General features: G+C 48.2%; 1 protein-coding gene across 7 annotated transcripts in view; it reads right to left on the reverse strand.

Annotated features, from left to right (window-relative positions):
* The window catches only part of HIPK2 (homeodomain interacting protein kinase 2), a 234,649-nt gene that overhangs the window by 193,963 nt on the left and 20,679 nt on the right, over positions 1-20,007 (reverse strand). For 3 of the 7 annotated variants that reach the window (XM_069588547.1, XM_069588546.1, XM_069588542.1), the window contains exon 1: positions 2,448-2,861. The exons of the other annotated variants lie outside the window; for them this stretch is intronic. In XM_069588547.1, the coding sequence (XP_069444648.1) occupies positions 2,448-2,466 (19 nt within the window). In that variant the 5' untranslated portion in view covers positions 2,467-2,861. Of the gene's footprint in view, positions 1-2,447; positions 2,862-20,007 lie in introns of those variants that run through there. 7 annotated transcript variants of the gene reach the window in all.

Below are 20,007 nucleotides of genomic sequence, written 5' to 3' on the forward strand. Positions count from 1 at the left end.
TTGCCAAAGGAGGGAAAAAGGAGGTCACTGAAGTCTTAGAGGCACTCATCGCAGGAAGTAAATGTGGGTTCTGCAGCGCAATGCCTGATTAGAGGGGTCACCTGTCTGCTTTAGAGCATTACCAACAGTTGCTTTCAAAAAAGACCCAGGCCTGAGCTCGGGCAGTGATGCTGGACTGGTTCAAAAGGGGTGAGGAGGAAGAGAAGAATTACAAAGATTCGAAGAAACTCTCCCAGAATCAAAGGGCACAATGCACAGGAATGATCAAGAGAGCACACACACAAGACTGAGGGGCCCAGGGGTGGCAGAAGTGACCACATAGGTCAGCTGGGACACAGAAGGCAGGCTTGCAAATAAAAAAAGTGAGCTCGAAACCTTTGAGATCTGAGATTATGCTTAAACCACAACGTCTTCCACACCCACAAGTCTTTATCTGGTGTCATGCGCTAAAAGAGCAGGGTAGGAAGAGCCTGAGTGCCAAGGCTTAGCCGCAGGGGGATGGCCTACATTCCGTATGGATTTAGATGAGAAGAACAGGAGGGGAACAGCACGGTTCCCAGGACGGCTTTCTACAAACTTGACAAAATACCTCCCAACCCACATACCCAGACCCTTGAGAAAGGGAAAGCAGCCTGTTTTACTATAGTTCTGAATTCAATGCCAAGTTCCTTCTCCAATGCTCACCCGGAGTGTCCAGCAGAGGGAGTCTCAAAGAGGTACTTAATAAAGAGAAAATTGTTTCATTTTAACACTCCATAGACAGTGGGAGCATTGACTGTAGCCCCCTCCCAGAGACTCAGAGGAACAATGAATGCCCGACTGGGTCCTCCTAGTATGTTCACAGAGCCACCGGGCTGGCTCCATTCTGTGTGGTGGAGTGATCAGAAATTTTGTTTTGTTTTGTTGAATGGTTAAATGGACCTTGTGTTCTTCAGAATCAAAGAGGAAAGCCCCTGGAATAACATCTCTCTGTTGCCTTCTAAACAGGCCCCTTTGTTTCTAAGAGAGTCTGAAAAAAATATTTACAGTCCATAGGTTATTTACAGCCTCGTTACCCAGCCTGACTGGTAACTTTATTCCATCCAGAAACCTAATTCATTTGGAGCTCTGGAACTAATAACAGATTTTCTTTTCAGATAAGTTTTTTTTTTTTTCTAATCTGCCTTTATAACAGAGATAAAACTATTAATGCGTTCCCTGTCTCACTGGCCACGACTGTTCTCCGGATTTATAGAGGATTAAAACCTCGCCCCTCCTCTCCATTCCGCACAAACCCTTGCCTCCTCTCATTTGCTATTTCATCCACAGGGTATCTGAACAAAACCGAAAGAAAGCCAGATGGACTGACGCTCAAAGTATGTAAAGGCTGCTACTTCAATGATTTCATGAGAAAGACATTTTCACGAGGAAAATGACTGAAAAAAAAAAAATCAAACACCCTTTGGTTCAAAATCCCTCCTACTACAAGCACACACACACACACACAAAACACACATCGAAGTGTAAAAACTTAGTTGATTCCGGTTTGATTTCTGGCTGGAAACTGACAGAACTGACTGAAGAGAAACGAAAGAGGGACTGCAGGGGAAACGGAGTATTTCTGCCTTCCGTTCTTGTCTTTCTTCCTAAAGACAGACGAGAAAAAGGACCCGACGCCAGGTGAAGGTGCACCGCGCAGGTTTACCCAGACCGGCGGAGACCAGCGTCTTGGCCGCCTCCCCGACTGGCAAACCCAAACTACATTTTCCCTTACACACGCTAATGCGGGGAGATTTTCGCCTATTTCATTGTTCTGCCTGGCTCTGAAATGGACTTTTCCTCTCTGCCCCCCTCTCATCACCTAGCCCCGCACATTCCGATCCGACAGCCCCCCAAAATCTGAGGCTCGCGAAGAATAAAGGAGTGTGTGTTTGTGTGTGTGTGTTGCGGGGGGTGGGGGGTGGGGGGAGTGGAGGGAAACGGGAAGGGAGCTGGGAGGACGGAGAGTGGAAACAGATCACCCTAAAGGTAATTTTCTTTAGGGTGGGGGGGGGTGGAGATGGAAAGCTACACCGCATCACCTTTATTTCTTACAAATAAATAAAAAGCACCGTCACGGGTCTGTCTTTTTTCCTGGCGCCCCCTCCCACCCAATTTCTTTTCTTCGGCCAGTAGCCCACCCTCGCACACCCCCCACCCCACCCCCCGCCTCTTTCTCCATCCTGGAAATAAGATCTGTTTGATTCCGGATCCCGGCCGATCGCCGGGCGACCGAGGGGGTGGCGGGGAGGGGGGCGGGCGACCGGTTCGAGCCCCGGGGGTGGGGCGCGGGGACCCGGCGCCGGGGGGCTGCGGGCCGGGGGTGGGGGGGTGCTGCCCGGCGCGGGGCCGCGGGCAGAACAAAGCTCCGGGGGCCGGGCGGCCGGGCGGCCGGGGGTCGGCGGAGTCGGCGGGCGGGCGCCGCTTACCTTCGTACACGGGGGCCATCGGGGCCGGGGTGTCCGCGATTCATGGCAACGGAGAAGGGATCGCGGCGCGCGAGCTCGGCCCCCCCAGCCTCAGTCGGAATCTGCCATCTTGAGCCTGTGTCTCCGCTCTCGGCGCAGCCGGGGCCGCCAGCGCCCGCATCACCGCCTCACTTTGGCCGGCGCCGGGGGAGGGGGCCGGGCGCCGCCGCCGCCGCCGCCGCCGCGGCCCGGGCCCTGCGCGGGGCTCCCGGGGGCTTCGGGGGGCGGCCGGGCGGGCGCAGCGGCCGAGGCCGAGGGCCGAGCGGCCGCGGCCCCCGAGCGGGTCCGCGGTGGGGCGGGAGCCGGGGCGGGCAGCGCGCGGCCAGTCCCCGGCCGGGGCTCAGCTCAGCATGGCTGTGTGTGTTGGGGAGGGGGGCGCTCCGGCAAAAGTTGCACGGGAGGCGGGGGAGGGGCGGGAGGAGCCGGGGGAGGGGCGGGGGGCGGGGGCCGGGGGCGGGAGCGGCGGCCGAGCGCGAGCGACGAGCGAGCCCGGAGCCAGGAGTCCGCGCGCAATCGAGCGCCGATGGCACGGATGCGAGGCGGGGAAGGCCGAGCGCAGGGCAGGAGCGGCCGGGCTGGTGCGGGGAGGCGGTGGGTGGGGGGCGGATCCCGGGAAGCCGGGGAGGTTAGGCGGCTCCGCCGGGCGGCGGTGCACGCGCTTTGGTTCTGACTGGCAAGGGGGAGCCGGTCCGCGGGGGTGGCACCAGAACTTTGTGTGCACGCGAGCTGGGCGGGAGGGGAACCGACTGGAAGGGAAGCCTCGGCCGCCGACGGCTCGCCCTTTCTCGCACCTGGTTGGCGCTCCCCGAGATGGGTTTGGAATGAATGAATGAATGAATGGAGGAGTGGGCGCACGCGGTCCTCCCCGGACTCTCGAGTGAGTGGAGGAGCTTTGGAAGCCCAAATGAGGTCAGAGATGCGGGAGCCATTCGGCGCACGCTTATGAAATGCAGCCTTCGGATGTTCGCTGGATTCCTGCGGGAATCTGGTTTCCGCCCCCATCCTCAGGTCTACGAGGTCTGGAGGGTTAATCCCCAACCCCTATCACCTAGACGAGTGGTTGCCACCGATTGTTTCCCAGGCCTCTGCCTTCCTCAACGCTCTGCCTCACAGAGCTTCAGACGCGCTCCAGACTCCCCAGCCCCGAGGCTTGCCAGTCCCCTCCTGCAGCTAGTCTTGGGTTCTTTGATGGGATGCCTGCCATCGCCCCCAACTTAAGACCTGATCTTCCTCTTAGGCAGGGTTTTTAAAACTGTGGGTCGTGACGCAGTAATTGATCATAACAGACATTCAATGGACGGCAACCAACTTTTTAAAATAATGAAATGTACTGGAATAGAAAGTATTAGATGCCACTGCCCTTAGAATAATTTTTTCATAAACCCTTTGTTTCAGTTATATATACTGGACAACTGCACTGGACCAGGATACAAGTTGTATTTCCTGCTGTGGGTCATGGGTACAAAAAAAAAAAAAAAGTTTAAAGTCTGTATTTGGGGGATGTAAAATAATGAACAAATGATTATTTTCCTGCCACCTCTTACTTATCCTTCCCCATCTCCATGCCCTGTGACAAACCCCGTCTAAAAAAACCTCCAAAGACAAGCCCTTTTATACACTCACCTTGTTTTGTTAGGGGCACATCATTCCCCCTTTGCCACTGATGACCTTTGACTCTGCTGTCTTCCTTGTCCCCATATTTAATGCTACACTTTGCACTGCTTCTCTGAGCCTAATGTCATTCTGATTTGCAGAATCCTTGACTACCACTGCTGAAGGGGCTCTAGAAATCATCTGGGCCAGCCATGCCCTTTTAGAACTGAAAGGATGAGGCCCAGGGAAATGAAGTATATTATCCAGTGATACACAGTGTTAAATCTTGGGGTTCAGTATGGAGATTCCTTTTAAAACTAAAGATTAGAACTACTGTATGATCCAGCAATCCCACTCATGGGTGTATATCTGGAGATAAACCATAACTGAAAAAAATACATGCACCACAGTGTTCATTGCAGTGCTATTCATAATAGTCAAGACACTGAATCAACCTAAATGTCCGTCAACAGAAGAATGGATAAAAATGTGGCACATATATACAATGGAATATTACTCAGCCATAAAAAAGAATGAAATAATGCCAGTGGCAGCAATGTGGATGGATCTAGACATTATCATACAGAGTGAAGTAAGTCAGAGAGAAGGACAAATATCATATGATGTCACTCATACGTAGAATCTAATTTTTTAAATGATATAGATGAACTTATTTACAATAAAAGAAACATTTACAGATGTTGAAAACAAACTTTTGGACATATACACACAAATATACATAAGATAACCAACAAGGACCTACTGTATAACACAGGGAACTCTACTTAATATTCTGTGATAACCTATATGAGAAAAGAATCTGAAAAAGAATGAATATAAATATATAACTGAAATTATTTTGCTGTACACCTGAAACTACCACATTGTAAATCAACTATACTCCAATAAAATTAAAATTAAAAAAAAGGGAGAGAGTAAAACCAATCAATTAATCAATCAATCAATCAACCTTGGGGTTAAGCTCTTGGCTCCCACTCTGGTGTTTTTTGCTTCACACCATCATTCATCCCTTCCTTCTATCCCCCTGTCATCTACAGGTCACAGCCCAGTTTACCCTAAGCACTTCCGCCTTCAAAACACACAGCTTTGTCCATGCCATGCTTCTGTTAACATCCTTCAAAGAGTCAACCTCTGTGCTCAGAGCTGAATTTCCTTGCTTCTTGGCTGTTAATCAAGGCAGGCAGGCTCTGACTTACCTTTTTAAGCACATGAGTTGAGTTCAGCAAGTCACTGCCTCTCCAGCCGTACTGGTTCCCTCATGGTCCTCTGCCAGCCTTGCCCATCTGTGCCTTTGTCGAAGCTGCTACTTCCCCACCAAGGATGGCTTCTCCATCTTCTGTCTTTAAACAGACTCTACCTGTGCCTGACTCATTTCCTCCACAAAACAGCCTGAGGGAGCATGAGATTAAGACAGGCCTGGGTTCCAATCCCAGCTCTTCCACTTAGTAGCTGTGTGAATTTGATAAAATAGTTTATGCTCTCGGAGCTTCAGTTTCCACATCTTGATTATAACATGAATAGTAATTGTTCCTCCATGCTCCCTGTAAGTCTCTATCATGACCTTTACCATGCAGGTTTTATCTCTCATCCCTTTCCAGTATTACCAAATAGAGCTTTCTGCAGGAATGGAAATGTAACCCTTGGTTGGCTGTGGAGCGCATGAAGTGTGGCTGGTGTGACTGAAGAACTGAATTTTTCATTTTAGTTAATTTTAATAGCCCACATATGGCTAGTGGCTGCCATACTGGATAATGCACGTAAACTGTAAGCTCAGTGGGGGCAGAGACCATCTTGGCTGACGTTCTATCCCCAGCAATGAGCATGTTGCCCGACACATGGCAGGTACTGCGCAAATATTTGTTTGATGAATAATTAGCTGTCATTTGCTCCCTTATGCCAAGCACAACACCAAGAACTTGGTGTAACTTATTTTGTACGTCCTCCCCACGGCCCCTGGGGTGGGATTAGATTAGAGATAAAACGTGTACAAAGGGCTGACAGATAGTAGAGTTCCATAAAAGGTGGTTATTTTTATCATGAAAACCTCCCTGTGACCAATCCGGCTGATGTTTATCTCTTCTAGGAAGCACAGTTCCTGCCTGTTATACACACTTTGCTGTGCTCTGCACACTCCAGTCTAGATGGCTGACTCTTCTTCTCTGTATCAGCACCCTGTTCCCACAACTGGGTTGGCAGCATCCTGGGGCAAGGTCCATGACACACTTGTTTGCATGTCCCTCAGCTCAGAGCTTGCACTCATCCATGTTTAGTAGTTGCTTCTAACTTCGTCCTAGCTGCTGTCTAGCCATGAGTGACTCTAGGCAGTTTCACTCTCTGGAATGTCTCCTCTGTCCTCCCAAAATTCATATGTTAAAACCCTAACACCCGAGTGTCTCAGATGGTGACTATATTTGGAGATGGGGGGGGGGGTCTTTAAAGAGGTAACTGAGTGAAAGGAAGGTCATTTGGGTGGACCCTAATCCAGTACAACTGGGGTCCTTCTAAAAAGAGAATTAGGACAGAAACATAAAGAGGAAAGATCACGTGAGGACACGGAAAAGGAGGCCCTCTGCAAGCCAAAGAGAGGGGTCTAAGAAGAAACCAACCCTGTCAACGCTTTGATCTCAGAGCCTCCAGAACTGTGAGAAAATTAATTTCCATGGTTAAAGCTGCCTGCAGTGTAGCAGTCCAAGCAAACTAATATACACCCCCTAGGAGGTGAATTAAAGTGAAGAAAGATCACTTGTGTCCAGTAGAAACATCTTGAAGGCAGCTTCCTTCCCACAGGAAGGAGGAAATGAGCCTGGAACTGGAGTCACATAAAAGGAGAAGATGATGGAGCCAAACAGACAAGGCCCCCTCCCACCCCCACCTGCTCTTCAGTCACTGTGGCCAAAGCTGAACCACGTGATACCCAACTTCAGCAGAAGACGATCAGCTGAGCCAGCACACTTGGCATCACATAGGTAGGGAGATGTTCTTTGAATGGATTTAGGTATGTTTTCATGAACTGGCAGGTTGAGTCCACTTACCTGTTTCTCTTCTCTCCAGTGATTGCAATCAGGTGAGAGTGGGATATAAACCACACAGTGAAATGCCACTGAGGGGCAGCCTGAGAGCTGGAAGGGAGAGAGTCTGAGACGGAGGCCCGCAGGGCACTAGCGTTTGAAAGACGGGAAGAGAGAAAAGAGCAGGAGAGAGCAGGGAAGAAGCAGGACAGCTTCAATGCACGGCCCCTCGACATCCCAGGGCAGAAACCACTGCAAAGGGGGGGTGAGGTCAGCCGTGCTAATCGGAGGTCACACGAGACGCAGGTGGGGGGGCATCCAAAGGACTGAGCAACAAGAGTGACATTAGTGCCTTTCGTGAGACTAATTATGAGGCAAATGTAGTGTTCTTAATTCAGCTGCAAAGAATGTGCAGGGTTTGATAGATGGAGACGGGAGGAGGGGAGTAGGGTCAGGGAGATACCAGCAGAGGGCACTAAGACCTGAGATAGGGCCAGGAGCTAGCATGATCAGTTCAGAGACTGTGGGCATTGGATTTTGCTTATTTAATAAACACATGAGCTCCTAGACAGTGTTCCATTGTTAGCTGCTCAGTCCTGTCTGACTCTTTGTGACCCCATGGACTGTAGCCCTCCAGGCTCCTCCATCCATGGGATTTCCCAGGCAAGCATACTGGAGTGGATAACCATTCCTTTCTCCAGGGGATCTTCCTGACCTAGGGATCCAACCCAGGTCTCCTGCATTGCAGGCAAACTCTTTACCATTTGAGCCACCTAAGAAGTTAACAAATATTAGCTCATTTAACAAATCCAATATTTTACACTACAGAGAACTCTGGTTTGCCGAAAGACCACTTAACTTCGGTACACTTGAGAAGCATAAGCAAAGGCAAGAGAACTGGAAAGGATATGGTAATCCTCCAGAGCAGTTCTCTCTGCCTTTCTACAAAATGGCACAATCTTTCTTGGGGGTTAGTAGAGCAAACCTGGGGGAGCGTGGACCTCATTTCAAGTTCACGTTGTTCACAGAACTGGTGACGAAAGGTCTTTTCTTTGTTTGTGCCTGTAGTTGTGAAAATGCACGGCATCACACTATTCTCGAGGCCACAAGATGGAGACATTCCTCTGTGAGGTGTGTGTATTCAGGTATGCCTGTCTTCCTATCAGGGTGTTCACCGTCCGTCCGATGCTTGAGCCGGCTGTCCCTCACTCAGACTTGCTGTGTGCTACCCCCGTTTTCCTTCCTGGTCCTTATTTCTGGGTGGGAGCCTGTGGCTTTGTCTTTGAGGATGTGGCTGTGCATGGGAGGGAGGTGATTCACTTTTTACTTTTCAGATCACGCCCCTCTTTGTTTCCCTCTGCCCCTTTGACGGTGTATCTGTCTCATCTTCTTTTTCTCTGCATCTTTCTCCCTCTTTCACACATGATTTCTTCTCTCCTTTCCTCCTTTTTATGAATATGTTTCTTAACAAGTCCCAGTACAAGCCTGTGTTTGCTTTAGTTACTCTTAAGACATTACTGGGCTTCCCTGCTGACTCAGTGGTCAAGAATCTACCTGCCGATGCAGGGGACCATGCATCCGATCCCTGATCTGGGGAGATCCCATTGCCCAGGAGCAACTCAGCCCCTGTGCCACGACTGCTGAGTCTCTGCTCTAGAGCCCGGGAGTCACAACTGCTGATCCCACGTGCTGCAACCACTGAAGCCAGGGCCCTAGCGCCTGCGCTCCTCAACAAGAGAAGCCACCGCAGGGAGAGACCTGAGCACTGAACCTAGAGAGGAGCCCCAGGCAGCAGCGAAGACCCAGCACAGCCAAAAAGTAAATAAATAACTTTTTAAAAAAGAAATTACTTCATATTTCTGCTTTAAACCTTTGATTGTCTTAAATGAGACATTTTGCACAAAACTGATGTTTAATAACTACAAGACACTCCTGAAACGAAACCTTCCAAGGCACGGTATTATGCCACAGAGGATGTGAAAGGCTGGACACTGCCCTCAAACCGGGAAAAACAGGAGCTGTGGCTTTAAGGGCAAAGGGTAGAGCGAGGCTTGGCAGGGTGAAGGGAATCTGATTGTGGAAATGGAAGCCTTGGAGGAATTACAAGATCAGGGGAATAGGGAAACAGCATTCATTTTCCACTTCTGCTCATAGAGGAAAAATGATCAGACACCTGAACACGGATTCAGGAAAGGCAGAGAGAGGGAACCACATTCAGCAGAAAAGAGGAGAAAACAAACAAAAAACACCCCAAACCATAATCAGCCTATGAATGTAAAAGAAGGTGTGATGTAGACACACAGAAGACAGGGTGTTTGTGTTGGGGGTTTCAGGAATGGTAGGTTAGGGCAGATCTGAGGAGAAAAGCAATCCAGCCCCACAGCAAAATGTTTGTGATGAGAGGAGATGGATAACAGCTTGGCTTGCCTGACATGCAGTCCAGGCTGAACTTGGACATACTAGGAAGACAGGGGTACAGAGAAAAGCCACCAGCTCAGGAGCAGGTGTGGAAAAGAGGGTGGGCACAGGAGAGCGCTTTGAAAAAGCCCGAGGGTCCTGTTAAGCCGAGTCAAAGCTAGCTCTGTGATTAATCAGTGGGATTGAGCATTTTTGTGCTGTGCAAAAATTGTGTCATGAAGTCTCCTCCCACCGGCATGAAAGTAAGACTGCCCCTCGGTGGCAACCCCGGGAGGGAGACTGACCGTAATGGCCGAGGGCTGGCAGGGCTGACTCTGCTGTGAATTCCTGGATGCCAATCGAGTGCCCTTCTTCAACCCCTCCCCTGGCTGATCTCTAGACAAACATTAGTTAGACACTGTTAATCCCTTCATCCTACTTGAATCAATCCCCTCCCTTTTCATAACAAAGCACTTCTAGAATTTCCTTTCAACTTTCCAAATCAAGCTTCTCTCTTCCTATCTTTCTTTCTCTCTTCCTTCCTTCCTTTCTTTTTCACCCAGAAATTCAGTTCATCAAATGTTCGGTGATTGCTTACTCTGTGTTAGACTCTGCACAATAGGTGAGAGTAAAAAAAGAATAAAGCACAGAGCCCCCTCCCCCACTTTCAAGGAGCTCAGGTTCAAAACTGCCAGGTTAAGAGTGTAATATAGGATGGTGAGCACAGCAATTAAAGGATGCATGTGGTCAAAAGATGGCACAGAAGGACAAATAGCAAAGAGTGTGTTTATAGGCAGGGGAAGATTGGTGCCTGAGTCCAGCAGCATGAATTCTGCCCAAGGGACAATGTATAGAAAGACATGTGTGTCCAGTATCTATAAGAAGTCAGAATGTTGCTAAACGTGGAGAAGAAGGCCCAGGCGGTGGTCAGGGAATGGCCTGAAGACAGAGGCAGGGTCTTGGATGCCAAGTCAAGGAATTTGGGCTTTATTCTATATATGCCAGGTGTGGGGAGAAAATGAGTTCAATTTTGAACTGTTGAGTTTAAGGTTCCTATGAAATATACAGATAGGGATGCTCAGTTGCCAAGTGGGTGTAGGGAGCTGGGCGATAGAATTTTGAGTCATCAGTATAAAATGGGTGAGTAATCCCTAGGAGTGGGGAGATCACACAGGGAGAGGTGATACATGGTGTTTCTCAAAGTGAGGTCCTTGGGTCACCTGCTTCAAAACTCCAGAGGGGTTTTCTAAAGATGCAGATTCCTCAGGGGGAACCCCAAGCCTACTGACTCAGGAATCTCTGGGGTAGTGCCTGGGAATCTGCATTTTAAATTCACTCCCTAAGGAATACAGTTACAGAAGGGAAGTTCAACAGCCACTGGCCTGGGGCAGCCACTGGTATGAGAAAAGCCTGTGTTAGGTGTCAACCCAGAGCCTTGACATCTTGGGCATGAACCACTAATTTTCAAGCTTCTTGTTAAATCAGAGGAGTGAGGTCATAAGTCTCCTTCAGCCGGGGCTCTCATAACTTACAGCTCGTGTGTGTGTATGCTCAGTCATTCAATCGTGTCTAACTCTTGTGACCCTACGGACTGCAGCCCATCAGACTCCTCTGTCCATGGGATTTCCTCAGTGAGAATACTGGAGTGGGTTGCCATTTCCTCCTCCAGGGGATCTTCCTGACCCAGAGATCAAACTTTCATCTCTTACATTGCAGGCGGAGTTTTGTTTATGTTTTTGTTTTTTTTTTTCACTGCTGAACCAACAGGGAAGCCCCCAACTTATAGCTCACAGCATCTTCATTTGTATAAGGAAAAATTTAATTTTGTGATTTCCAGATAGTTTTATTTTTTAGTCTATTTGTAGATTTTTAAAAACTCTTCAGCAGCCTCAAAGTGTAATTTTTTGTTTCTAAAAAAGGATCTTTTGTCACAAAAGCCTGAGGGCTTTCACTGTACATGTGAGATAAATTTGAATTTTTAAAGAATTTGTTTTGAAACATGGCAGTATCTTCAGCTCACATTGCATTCACTATAGGTGATACACTTCATCAACACTCAGAAACTGCCGATTTGCTTATCTTTTCTTGAGGAGACATATACTGCCTGATTAATTTGTCTGGTTGAGTTAGATGTTTCAATAGAAGGCAGAACAATAACAAAAAGTAAGATTTCTTTTTAATCTTCTTGAATTTCCTTGTGTTCTTTCGACCCTGTTTTGTTGATTCTAAACTCCTGAATGTTATGCGTGCTAAGTCACTTCAGTGTTGTCTGACTCTTTATGACCCCGTGGACTAGCCCTAGTCCACCAGGCTCCTCTGTCCACGGGATTTCTCAGGCAAGGGTACTGGAGTGGGTTGCCGTGTCTTCCTCCAGGGGATCTTCCCGACCCAGGGATCGAACCCGCATCTCTTATGCCTCCTGCATTGGCAGGCAGGTTCTTTACCACTAGCTCCAGCTGAGAAGCCCATGTGTTATATCCTGCGGTAAATAACCACTGAGAGGGGAAGGTGGTGAGCGGCAGGGAGAGGTCAGAGTTCTTTCATCGGGAAAACACATTGGTGAATAACAGGAATACATCACGGGGCACCTGAGTCTGAACTTCGCGCAAAGACAAGGCCGTGCCTGGGGACGGCCCAGGAGAGCACAGACTACATCAGCTCAAGAGGACATTAGGCGTGAGACTGACTCTGCCTGCCCTGTGGGCAGTGAGACTGTAGGCGTGGGACTGACTCTGCCCGCCCTGTGTGCAGTGAGACTGTAGGCCTGGGACTGACTCTGCCTGCCCTGTGGGCAGTGAGACTGTAGGCGTGGGACTGACTCTGCCCGCCCTGTGTGCAGTGAGACTGTAGGCCTGGGACTGACTCTGCCTGCCCTGTGGGCAGTGAGACTGTAGGCGTGGGACTGACTCTGCCCGCCCTGTGGGCAGTGAGACTGTAGGCGTGGGACTGACTCTGCCAGCCCTGTGCACAGTGAGACTGTAGGCGTGGGACTGACTCTGCCCGCCCTGTGGGCAGTGAGACTGTAGGCGTGGGACTGACTGCCCGCCCTGTCTACTCACCCCTGTCGTCCACTGCTGCACCCCATTTCCCCTCCCCTATGTTCTTAACCTTTTTTCTTCCATGAACTCCCGGGACAGTCTGGTGGAGCCTAGGGACAGGCTTTTTAGAGAAATGCTTTAAGATGCATTTAGAAAGATACATAAGGTTACAAAAAATCTAATCATATTGAGATACTTACCAAATGTATGTTTCTTTATTGATTAAAGACATTAAATAACAAAATCTAACTGCAGGCCCAATAGTTACAAAATTTAATGAATATGAAAAATAATTCAAGACACCCATAGCAGCTGTCAATACAATATGAAAATACCTGTGACTTCCACTGGTAACACATCACAGGTTCTGCAGTTTCTCCTGTGGTCAGCTGCCTTTAGTCAGATTTGAGAATTTAAGGTTCATAAAAATAAAGAAGTCATTTCTTTTCCCCATGTAAGTTCACAGATCTCCTGAATTCTATCCACGAACCCCTCATGGATACTGAACTCCAGGATAAGAATCCCTGCCCTTATTCTATTCTGCTATCTTTCTACATAGTATTTATTATTTACTAACAGAGACATTACTTTGCCGACTAAGGTCCGTCTAGTCAAGGCTATGGTTTTTCCAGTGGTCATGTATGGAAGTGAGAGTTGGACTGTGAAGGAGGCTGAGCGCCAAAGAATTGATGCTTTTGAACTGTGGTTCTGGAGAAGACTCTTGAGAGTCCCTTGGACTGCAAGGAGATCCAACCAGTCCATTCTGAAGGAGATCAGCTCTGGGATTTCTTTGGAAGGAATGGTGCTAAAGCTGAAACTCTAATACTTTGGCCACCTCATGCGAAGTGTTGACTCATTGGAAAAGAATCTGATGCTGGGAGGGACTGGGGGCATGAGGAGAAGGGGACGACCGAGGATGAGATGGCTGGATGGCATCACTGACTCGATGGACGTGAGTCTGAGAGAATTCCGGGAGATGGTGATGAACAGGGAGGCCTGGCGTGCTGCAATTCATGGGGTTGCAAAGAGTCGGACATGACTGAGCGACTGAACTGAACTGAATATATTATTTTCTTATTTTTAAGTTCATTTTTAATCATATGATTCTCCTTATTAAAATGTAAGTGCCACAAAGTCTGGAGTCTTTGTGTCTTTTGTTTGCTGATGTGTCGTGAAAATCTAGAACAGTGTCTGGCACATCCTGCTGCTAAGTCGCTTCAGTCATGCCCGACTCTGTGCGACCCCATAGACGGCAGCCCGCCAGGCTCCCCTGTCCCTGGGATTCTCCAGGCAAGAACACTGGAGTGGGTTGCCATTTCCTTCTCCAATGCACGACAGTGAAAAGTGAAAGTGAAGTCGCTCAGTCGTGTCCGACTCTTCTCGACCCCATGGACTGCAGCCTTCCAGGCTCCTCTGTCCGTGGGATTTTCCAGGCAAGATTACTGGAGTGGGGTGCCATTGCCTTCTCCACTGGCACACCCTAGAGAACCATAAATACTAGAGGAGTGAGAGAGGCCGAAAGATACTAGCTCTGAGTCTAGGTAGGAGGCATGGACTTCTCTTGTCTTCTCTCTGACTTCCCTTCCTCCTCTCCTTCTCCATTTTATATCCTCTTTGTTTATCTGTACAATCTCTCTCTCTCCTTTCCTTTCTCTTTTATTAGCCTCTTTTTATTTCTCTCTCATTCAACAAATATGTACGGTTGCTCTCCATATCCAGGGTTCTTCACCTTCAGATTCGACCAACCTCAGTGAGTAATTTCTAAGGAGAAGACTCTACTATCAGTCTATCACTTGAGGCTCCCCAGACTTTCATATCCATGGAGGATCCTGAATCCCACCCTTCCCATGGAAACCGAAGGATGATCATACTGACAATGCAACTGTGACTAGGCAGACCCAGGCGTCGGGCTCCTAGAGCTCATCGCCCCCTGGCTACGGACATGGCCTTGTGTGTGCATGTTCAGTCGTGTCTGACTCTGAGACCCCATCATGGACTGTAGCCCACCAGGCTCCTCTGGCCATGGGATTCTCCAAGCCAAAATACTAGAGTGGGTTGCCATTCCCTCCTCCAGGGGACCTTCTCAACCCAGGGAATGAATGGGCATCTCCTGCGTTTTAGGCAGATTCTTTACCACTGAGCTACCGGGGAAGCCCAGGGATGTGGCTTTTAGGCTAGTCCAAGTTCAATGTCTGCCTCTACATCCTACTTGTGGTCCAACCTTGGGCAAATCTCTTCATCTCTCATGACTTCATTTCTTTTCCGTCATTTATTCATTCATCAGTCAATCTGTAGAGGGCTTATCCGCCATGCACCTGGTCCTGTGCTGGGTATTTGCAGTCTAGTGGGGAGAGAGACAAGTATACACATAAGAGTATAATGTGATTAATGCTCTGATGGACAAAGGGCACATGCATAGGAGAGTAACTCATGAAATTCTGAGGCCCATGAAATTCAGTCTGAAAGCCATAATCAGGGAAAATCCATTGGCTCCAAGTAGTTTATATATAGATATAGATATAGATATAGATATATACACACACACATTGCATTTCCGGAAAATCACTAATGTGGATTCAAACTCATAGTGCTTGACAAGAATAATTAAATCTCCTTTCATTTTACCCTCAGGTTTTTCTTCTCCCAAGCACTTCGGGATTTTGTTGTGTGGATGGACTTAAACCTTCGCCTTCCTTTTGGGGTTGAAGGAAGAAGCAGGCAGAAATTACATGGCTGTCAATTTCAGGATTGTCTTTGATTCAGTTCAGTTCAGTCACTCAGTCATGTCCAACTGTTTACAACTTCCATGGATTGCAGCACACCAAGCCTCCCTGTCCATTACCAACTCCTGGAGCCTACTCAAACTCATGTCCATTGCATTGGCGATGCCATCTAACCATCTCATCCTCTGCCATCCCCTTCTCCTCCTGCCTTCAATCTTTCCCAGCATCAAGGTCTTTTCTAATGAGTCAGTTCTTCACATGAGGTGGCCAAAGTAATGGAGTTTCAGCTTCAGCATCACTCCTTCCAATGAATATTCAGGACTGATTTCCTTTAGGATGGACTGGTTTGGCCTTCTTACAGTCTCTTTGATAGATAACAAAAAAGAGGGGGTTGTGGATGCCCCCTTTAGGGCTAATTTTGCCCTGACATCCCAGGAAAGTGATATGTAAGCCAAACACTGAAGGATGAAGAGAGCGGGTCAGAGTTCCTGGTAGCGTGGGGGTCTAGGGAATGAGAGGTCATGGCCCTTGACTGGGGGAATTCAGTCTGCCTGGAGCATAGAGGATGAGTAAGAGGCTGGCAAGAGGGAGAGTGATGGGGAAGGTGGAATGGAGGGAGATGGGAGGGGGCAGTGGGCCAAGTCATGCATGGCCTTATAAACCTCATCAAAACATTGGGATGTATCAAGAGATAACAGAAAGTGATAACGCAAAGTTAGAGGGTGCAAGATCAGGGTTTTAAAAGTCCTTATTGACTGCAAAGTGGGAATAGATCAGAGGCCAGGAGATTAGGAGGCAGAGGATGAGTGAGACCTGGGCCATGGTGGTGTGACAGCAGAAATGACTGGCTTCAAGAGACATTCCAGGGATTTCCCTGGTAGTCCAATGGCTAAGATTCTGCTCTCCAATGCAGGGGCCTGGGTTTGATCCCTGGTCGGGAAGCTAGATTCCACAGGCTGCAACTGAAGATCCCACAAGCCTCAACTAAGACCCAGCACAGTCAAATACATTTTTTTTCTTTCTTTCTTTCTTTTTTTTTTTTTAAGAAAAAGAGAGAGACATTCTAGAGTTGGAATCTATAGATCTTAATGACTAGCAGTATATGGGGTAGGGGTGGGGATGGGAGGAGTATTACCTGTTAAATTGTGTCTCCCACCCAAAAAAAGACATGTTGAAGTCCTAGCCCTCAACACCTCAGAATGGGACCTTTCTTGGAAACTGGGCCATTACAGATGTAATTAGTTAAATCAAGATGAGGCGGTGGTGGCGTAGTGTGAGAGCTACTCCAAGAGAGCCGATGTTCTTGTTTATGAGAAGATGGCCGTGTGACGGCAGAGACACTGGGAGGAGGCCCTGTGAAAATGGCAAATTGGAGGGATGTACCCACAAACCAAGGAGTGCCAAGGGCTGCCACAGCATCCTAGGAAGAGGCAAGGGTGGATCTCCCTCCAGGTTTCAGAGGGAGCGTGGCCTGTAGACACTGAGGTCAGACTTTGTGCCTCGAGAACTGTGAGACAATACATTTCTGGTGTTTAAGCCACTGAGTCTGTGGTACTTGATTGTACCAGCTAAAGGAAACGAGTACTGGAGGCCAGAGTGCTGAGCATAAGCTACTCTGAACTTTGATTTTATAACAATTCCAGAGCAAGAGGTGCTGGGAAATGTGAACACAGACTAAAAGGGAAAGGCCCAAAGGCTTCCGATGGATTCAGAAATGCCTGGAGACCCACAGCTGCTGCTGGAACTCAGCCTCCTCACTCCATGGGCTTGTCTGGTGGTTTAGGTGTGGTGTTAGTTGCTCAGTCATGTCCAACTCTTCGGACTGTAGCCCGCCAGGCTCCTCTGTCCATGGGATTCCCCAGGCAAGAATACTGGAGAGGGTTGCCATTTCCTTCTCCAGAGGATCTTCCTGACCCAGGGATCGAACCCAAGTCTCCTGCATTGCAAGGGGATTCTTTACCGCTGAGCCACCAGGGAAGTCCTTAGATGCAGTGGTGTGTGTAAAATTGCTTTGTACACAGAAAGTTCTCTGGGTGTGTTAAAAACTTTGCCTTCATTTTTAATTAAATAAAAACACAAAGCAGTGTGTTGGAGTTGTCCACATAAATAGTTCCCACCCACAGGCCTGGTGACATAATTTGTGGAGCCCAGTGCAAGTTGAAAATGTGAGCCTCTCGTTCAGAAATTATTGAGAATTTCTGGACAGTGTCAGCAGAGCATCAGGTCAAGCACACGGTCCTGTGTACTGCCCTTGGGAGCGGGGAGTTAGACCGACAGGGAGGCATTAGAATGCTGAGCTGTGCCCAGAGCATCACAGGATCCGACTGGAGGGACGAGGGGAGGCAGGGAGGAAAGGCTCAGGGCTGGGAATGGAGGGATGAATGTCACGCATTGAACGGAGACTGCCCTGCTCAACAGGACAGAGGCTCAGATAGAACGAATGCAAAATGCACGTAGACAGTTAGGTTGGAACTATACTGCGGGTGGCCTTTAGTACCAAGCAAGGATGTTCAACTCTATATTTCTATCAGCAAGGGAGAAGCACTAAATATTTTGGAGCAAGAGTCCAAGCTGGTAGGGAGTGAAAAATGGAAAGGGGCGTTGGAAACAAAAGCTATAAGGTTTTGAGTTTGGATCAATCCCACTTTGTAAACTATAACCAAAGGAAGACATAATCCCTCTCCCAGTTCTGTATGCCTGACACCTACTTATTTGCGGAATCACATCCTTGGTGTGATGGTGTATCATTCCAACCGGTTTAGCACACACCCTCACCCCAAGATATACCTGTTCACTTTTTGGTCTGTTTTGTAATAATTGGAGAAGTTACAGAAAATGCCTATACATTTTCTGCTGCTGCTGCTGCTGCTAAGTCACTTCAGTCGTGTCTGACTCTGTGCGCCCCCAGAGACGACAGCCCACCAGGCTCCCCCGTCCCTGCTGTTGCTGTTTAGTCACTAAGTCGGGTCTGACTCTTGGTGACCCCATGGACTGTAGCCTGCCAGGCTCCTCTATTCATGGGATTTCCCAGGCAAGAATACAGGAGTGGGTTGTCATTTCCTTCTACAGAGGATCTTCCCGGCCCAGGGATTGAACCCTCGTCTCCTGCTTGGCAGGCTGATTCTTCACCACTGAGCCACCATGGAGGCTATAGCTATACATTTAATATCTCTTTATTAATAACATTTCCAACCTGGTGACTAGGATCTGATGATCTTTTTATTATGGTCTCAGATCATTGTATCCTGAAAGAGAATTTTCTTCTAGAGCATTTTGAGGTCTAGTTCTAGGTCAATTTTTCCTTCAACCCCCACCGAACTTTAATTGCTGCTTTGTCATCTGAGGGCTTCCCTGATAGCTCAGTTGCTAAAGAATCCACCTGCAATGCAGGCGACCCTGGTTCAATTCCTGGGTTTGGAAGATCCACGGAAGAAGGGATAGGCTACACACTCCAGTATTCTTGGGCTTCCCTGGTGGCTCAGACAGTAAAGAATCTGCCCTCAATGTGGGAGCCCTGGGTTCGATCCCTGGGTTGGGAAGATCCCCTGAAGAAGAGAAAGGCTACCCACTCCAGTATGGAGAATCCCATGGACTGTATAGTCCATGGGGTTGCAAATAGTCGGATGCGACTGAGCAAATTTGACTTTGTCATCTGGACAATAAGGCTAGTTAGGCCCATGGGTGAAATGCCAAGGCATCTGTTTATAGGTTCCATCATTTCCTCCTCATCATCAAGTGTACCTACCTCTCTACAGTAATGTCTCTTTATCCCACGTACCTGTGATCACGTGGCAATCATTCTAGCCCGAAAGGCTGTATCAGGATCTCAGGCTTTCTAAATAATTTGTCTTAGCTATAGAGCCAGTGGAGCTCTAGTTTAAAGTGCAGGTAGGGCCAAGAGCATCCTTTGGGTTTCATGCTTGAAAGAAATATTCAAATGTCCCCTATTTCAACCACTACCTTTAAACAGTATGATTTTTTGACAATGGGAACAGCTTGTGCCTGTGTGTGTGCTAAGTTGCTTCAGTCATGTTCAACTCTTTGTGACCCTATGGACTGTAATCCACCAACCTCCTCTGTCCACAGGATTCTCCAGGCAAAAATACTGGAGTGGGTTGCCATGCCCGCCTCTGGGAGAGCTACCGGACCCAGGGATCAAACCTGCGTCTCTTGTATCTCCTGCATTGGCAGGTGGGTTCTTTACCACAACCGCCACCTGGGAAGCCCAGGAACATCTCAAGTCCTGCTAGCTTCCTTTCATCCTCTTTTCTTTTTTCCTCCACAACTGTTTTCTATTCACCTTTTATCCTGCCTTTAAAGCAAGAAAAACTGAGACAATTCTTTGGTAAATCTCCCCTCCTGTCAAGACAACCAATATAGCATGAGTGACTGGGCAAGAGCAATTGGCAAAAAAACAATGCTCAAAAAGAGAAATGATTCCTTAAACTCTTGGAGGAAAGAAATCAAGTTTGCACTGGGATCAAACTAAATAAAGTTATGTGGTAGTAAGGAAAAATGGTAATGTCAGACCATTTTCTCCCTTGCTCCTATGTATTCAGTCTCATGGTAATTAAGGTGGGAGGTTTAGGTCTCCACATGAACTTTGTAGGACTTAGTGGGTGTAATCATGATGGCACCGTTGATTGATACAGGTTCTGGATTTTATGTCTGCTTATTCATAAACCAACCAAACATAAAGAAACCCTAATAGGCACAGTGGAAGCCATGGCCCCAGCTAATG

Source organism: Ovis canadensis, chromosome 4 (genome assembly GCF_042477335.2).
Source record: "Ovis canadensis isolate MfBH-ARS-UI-01 breed Bighorn chromosome 4, ARS-UI_OviCan_v2, whole genome shotgun sequence".
In the NCBI taxonomy this organism is placed as follows: domain Eukaryota; kingdom Metazoa; phylum Chordata; class Mammalia; order Artiodactyla; family Bovidae; genus Ovis; species Ovis canadensis.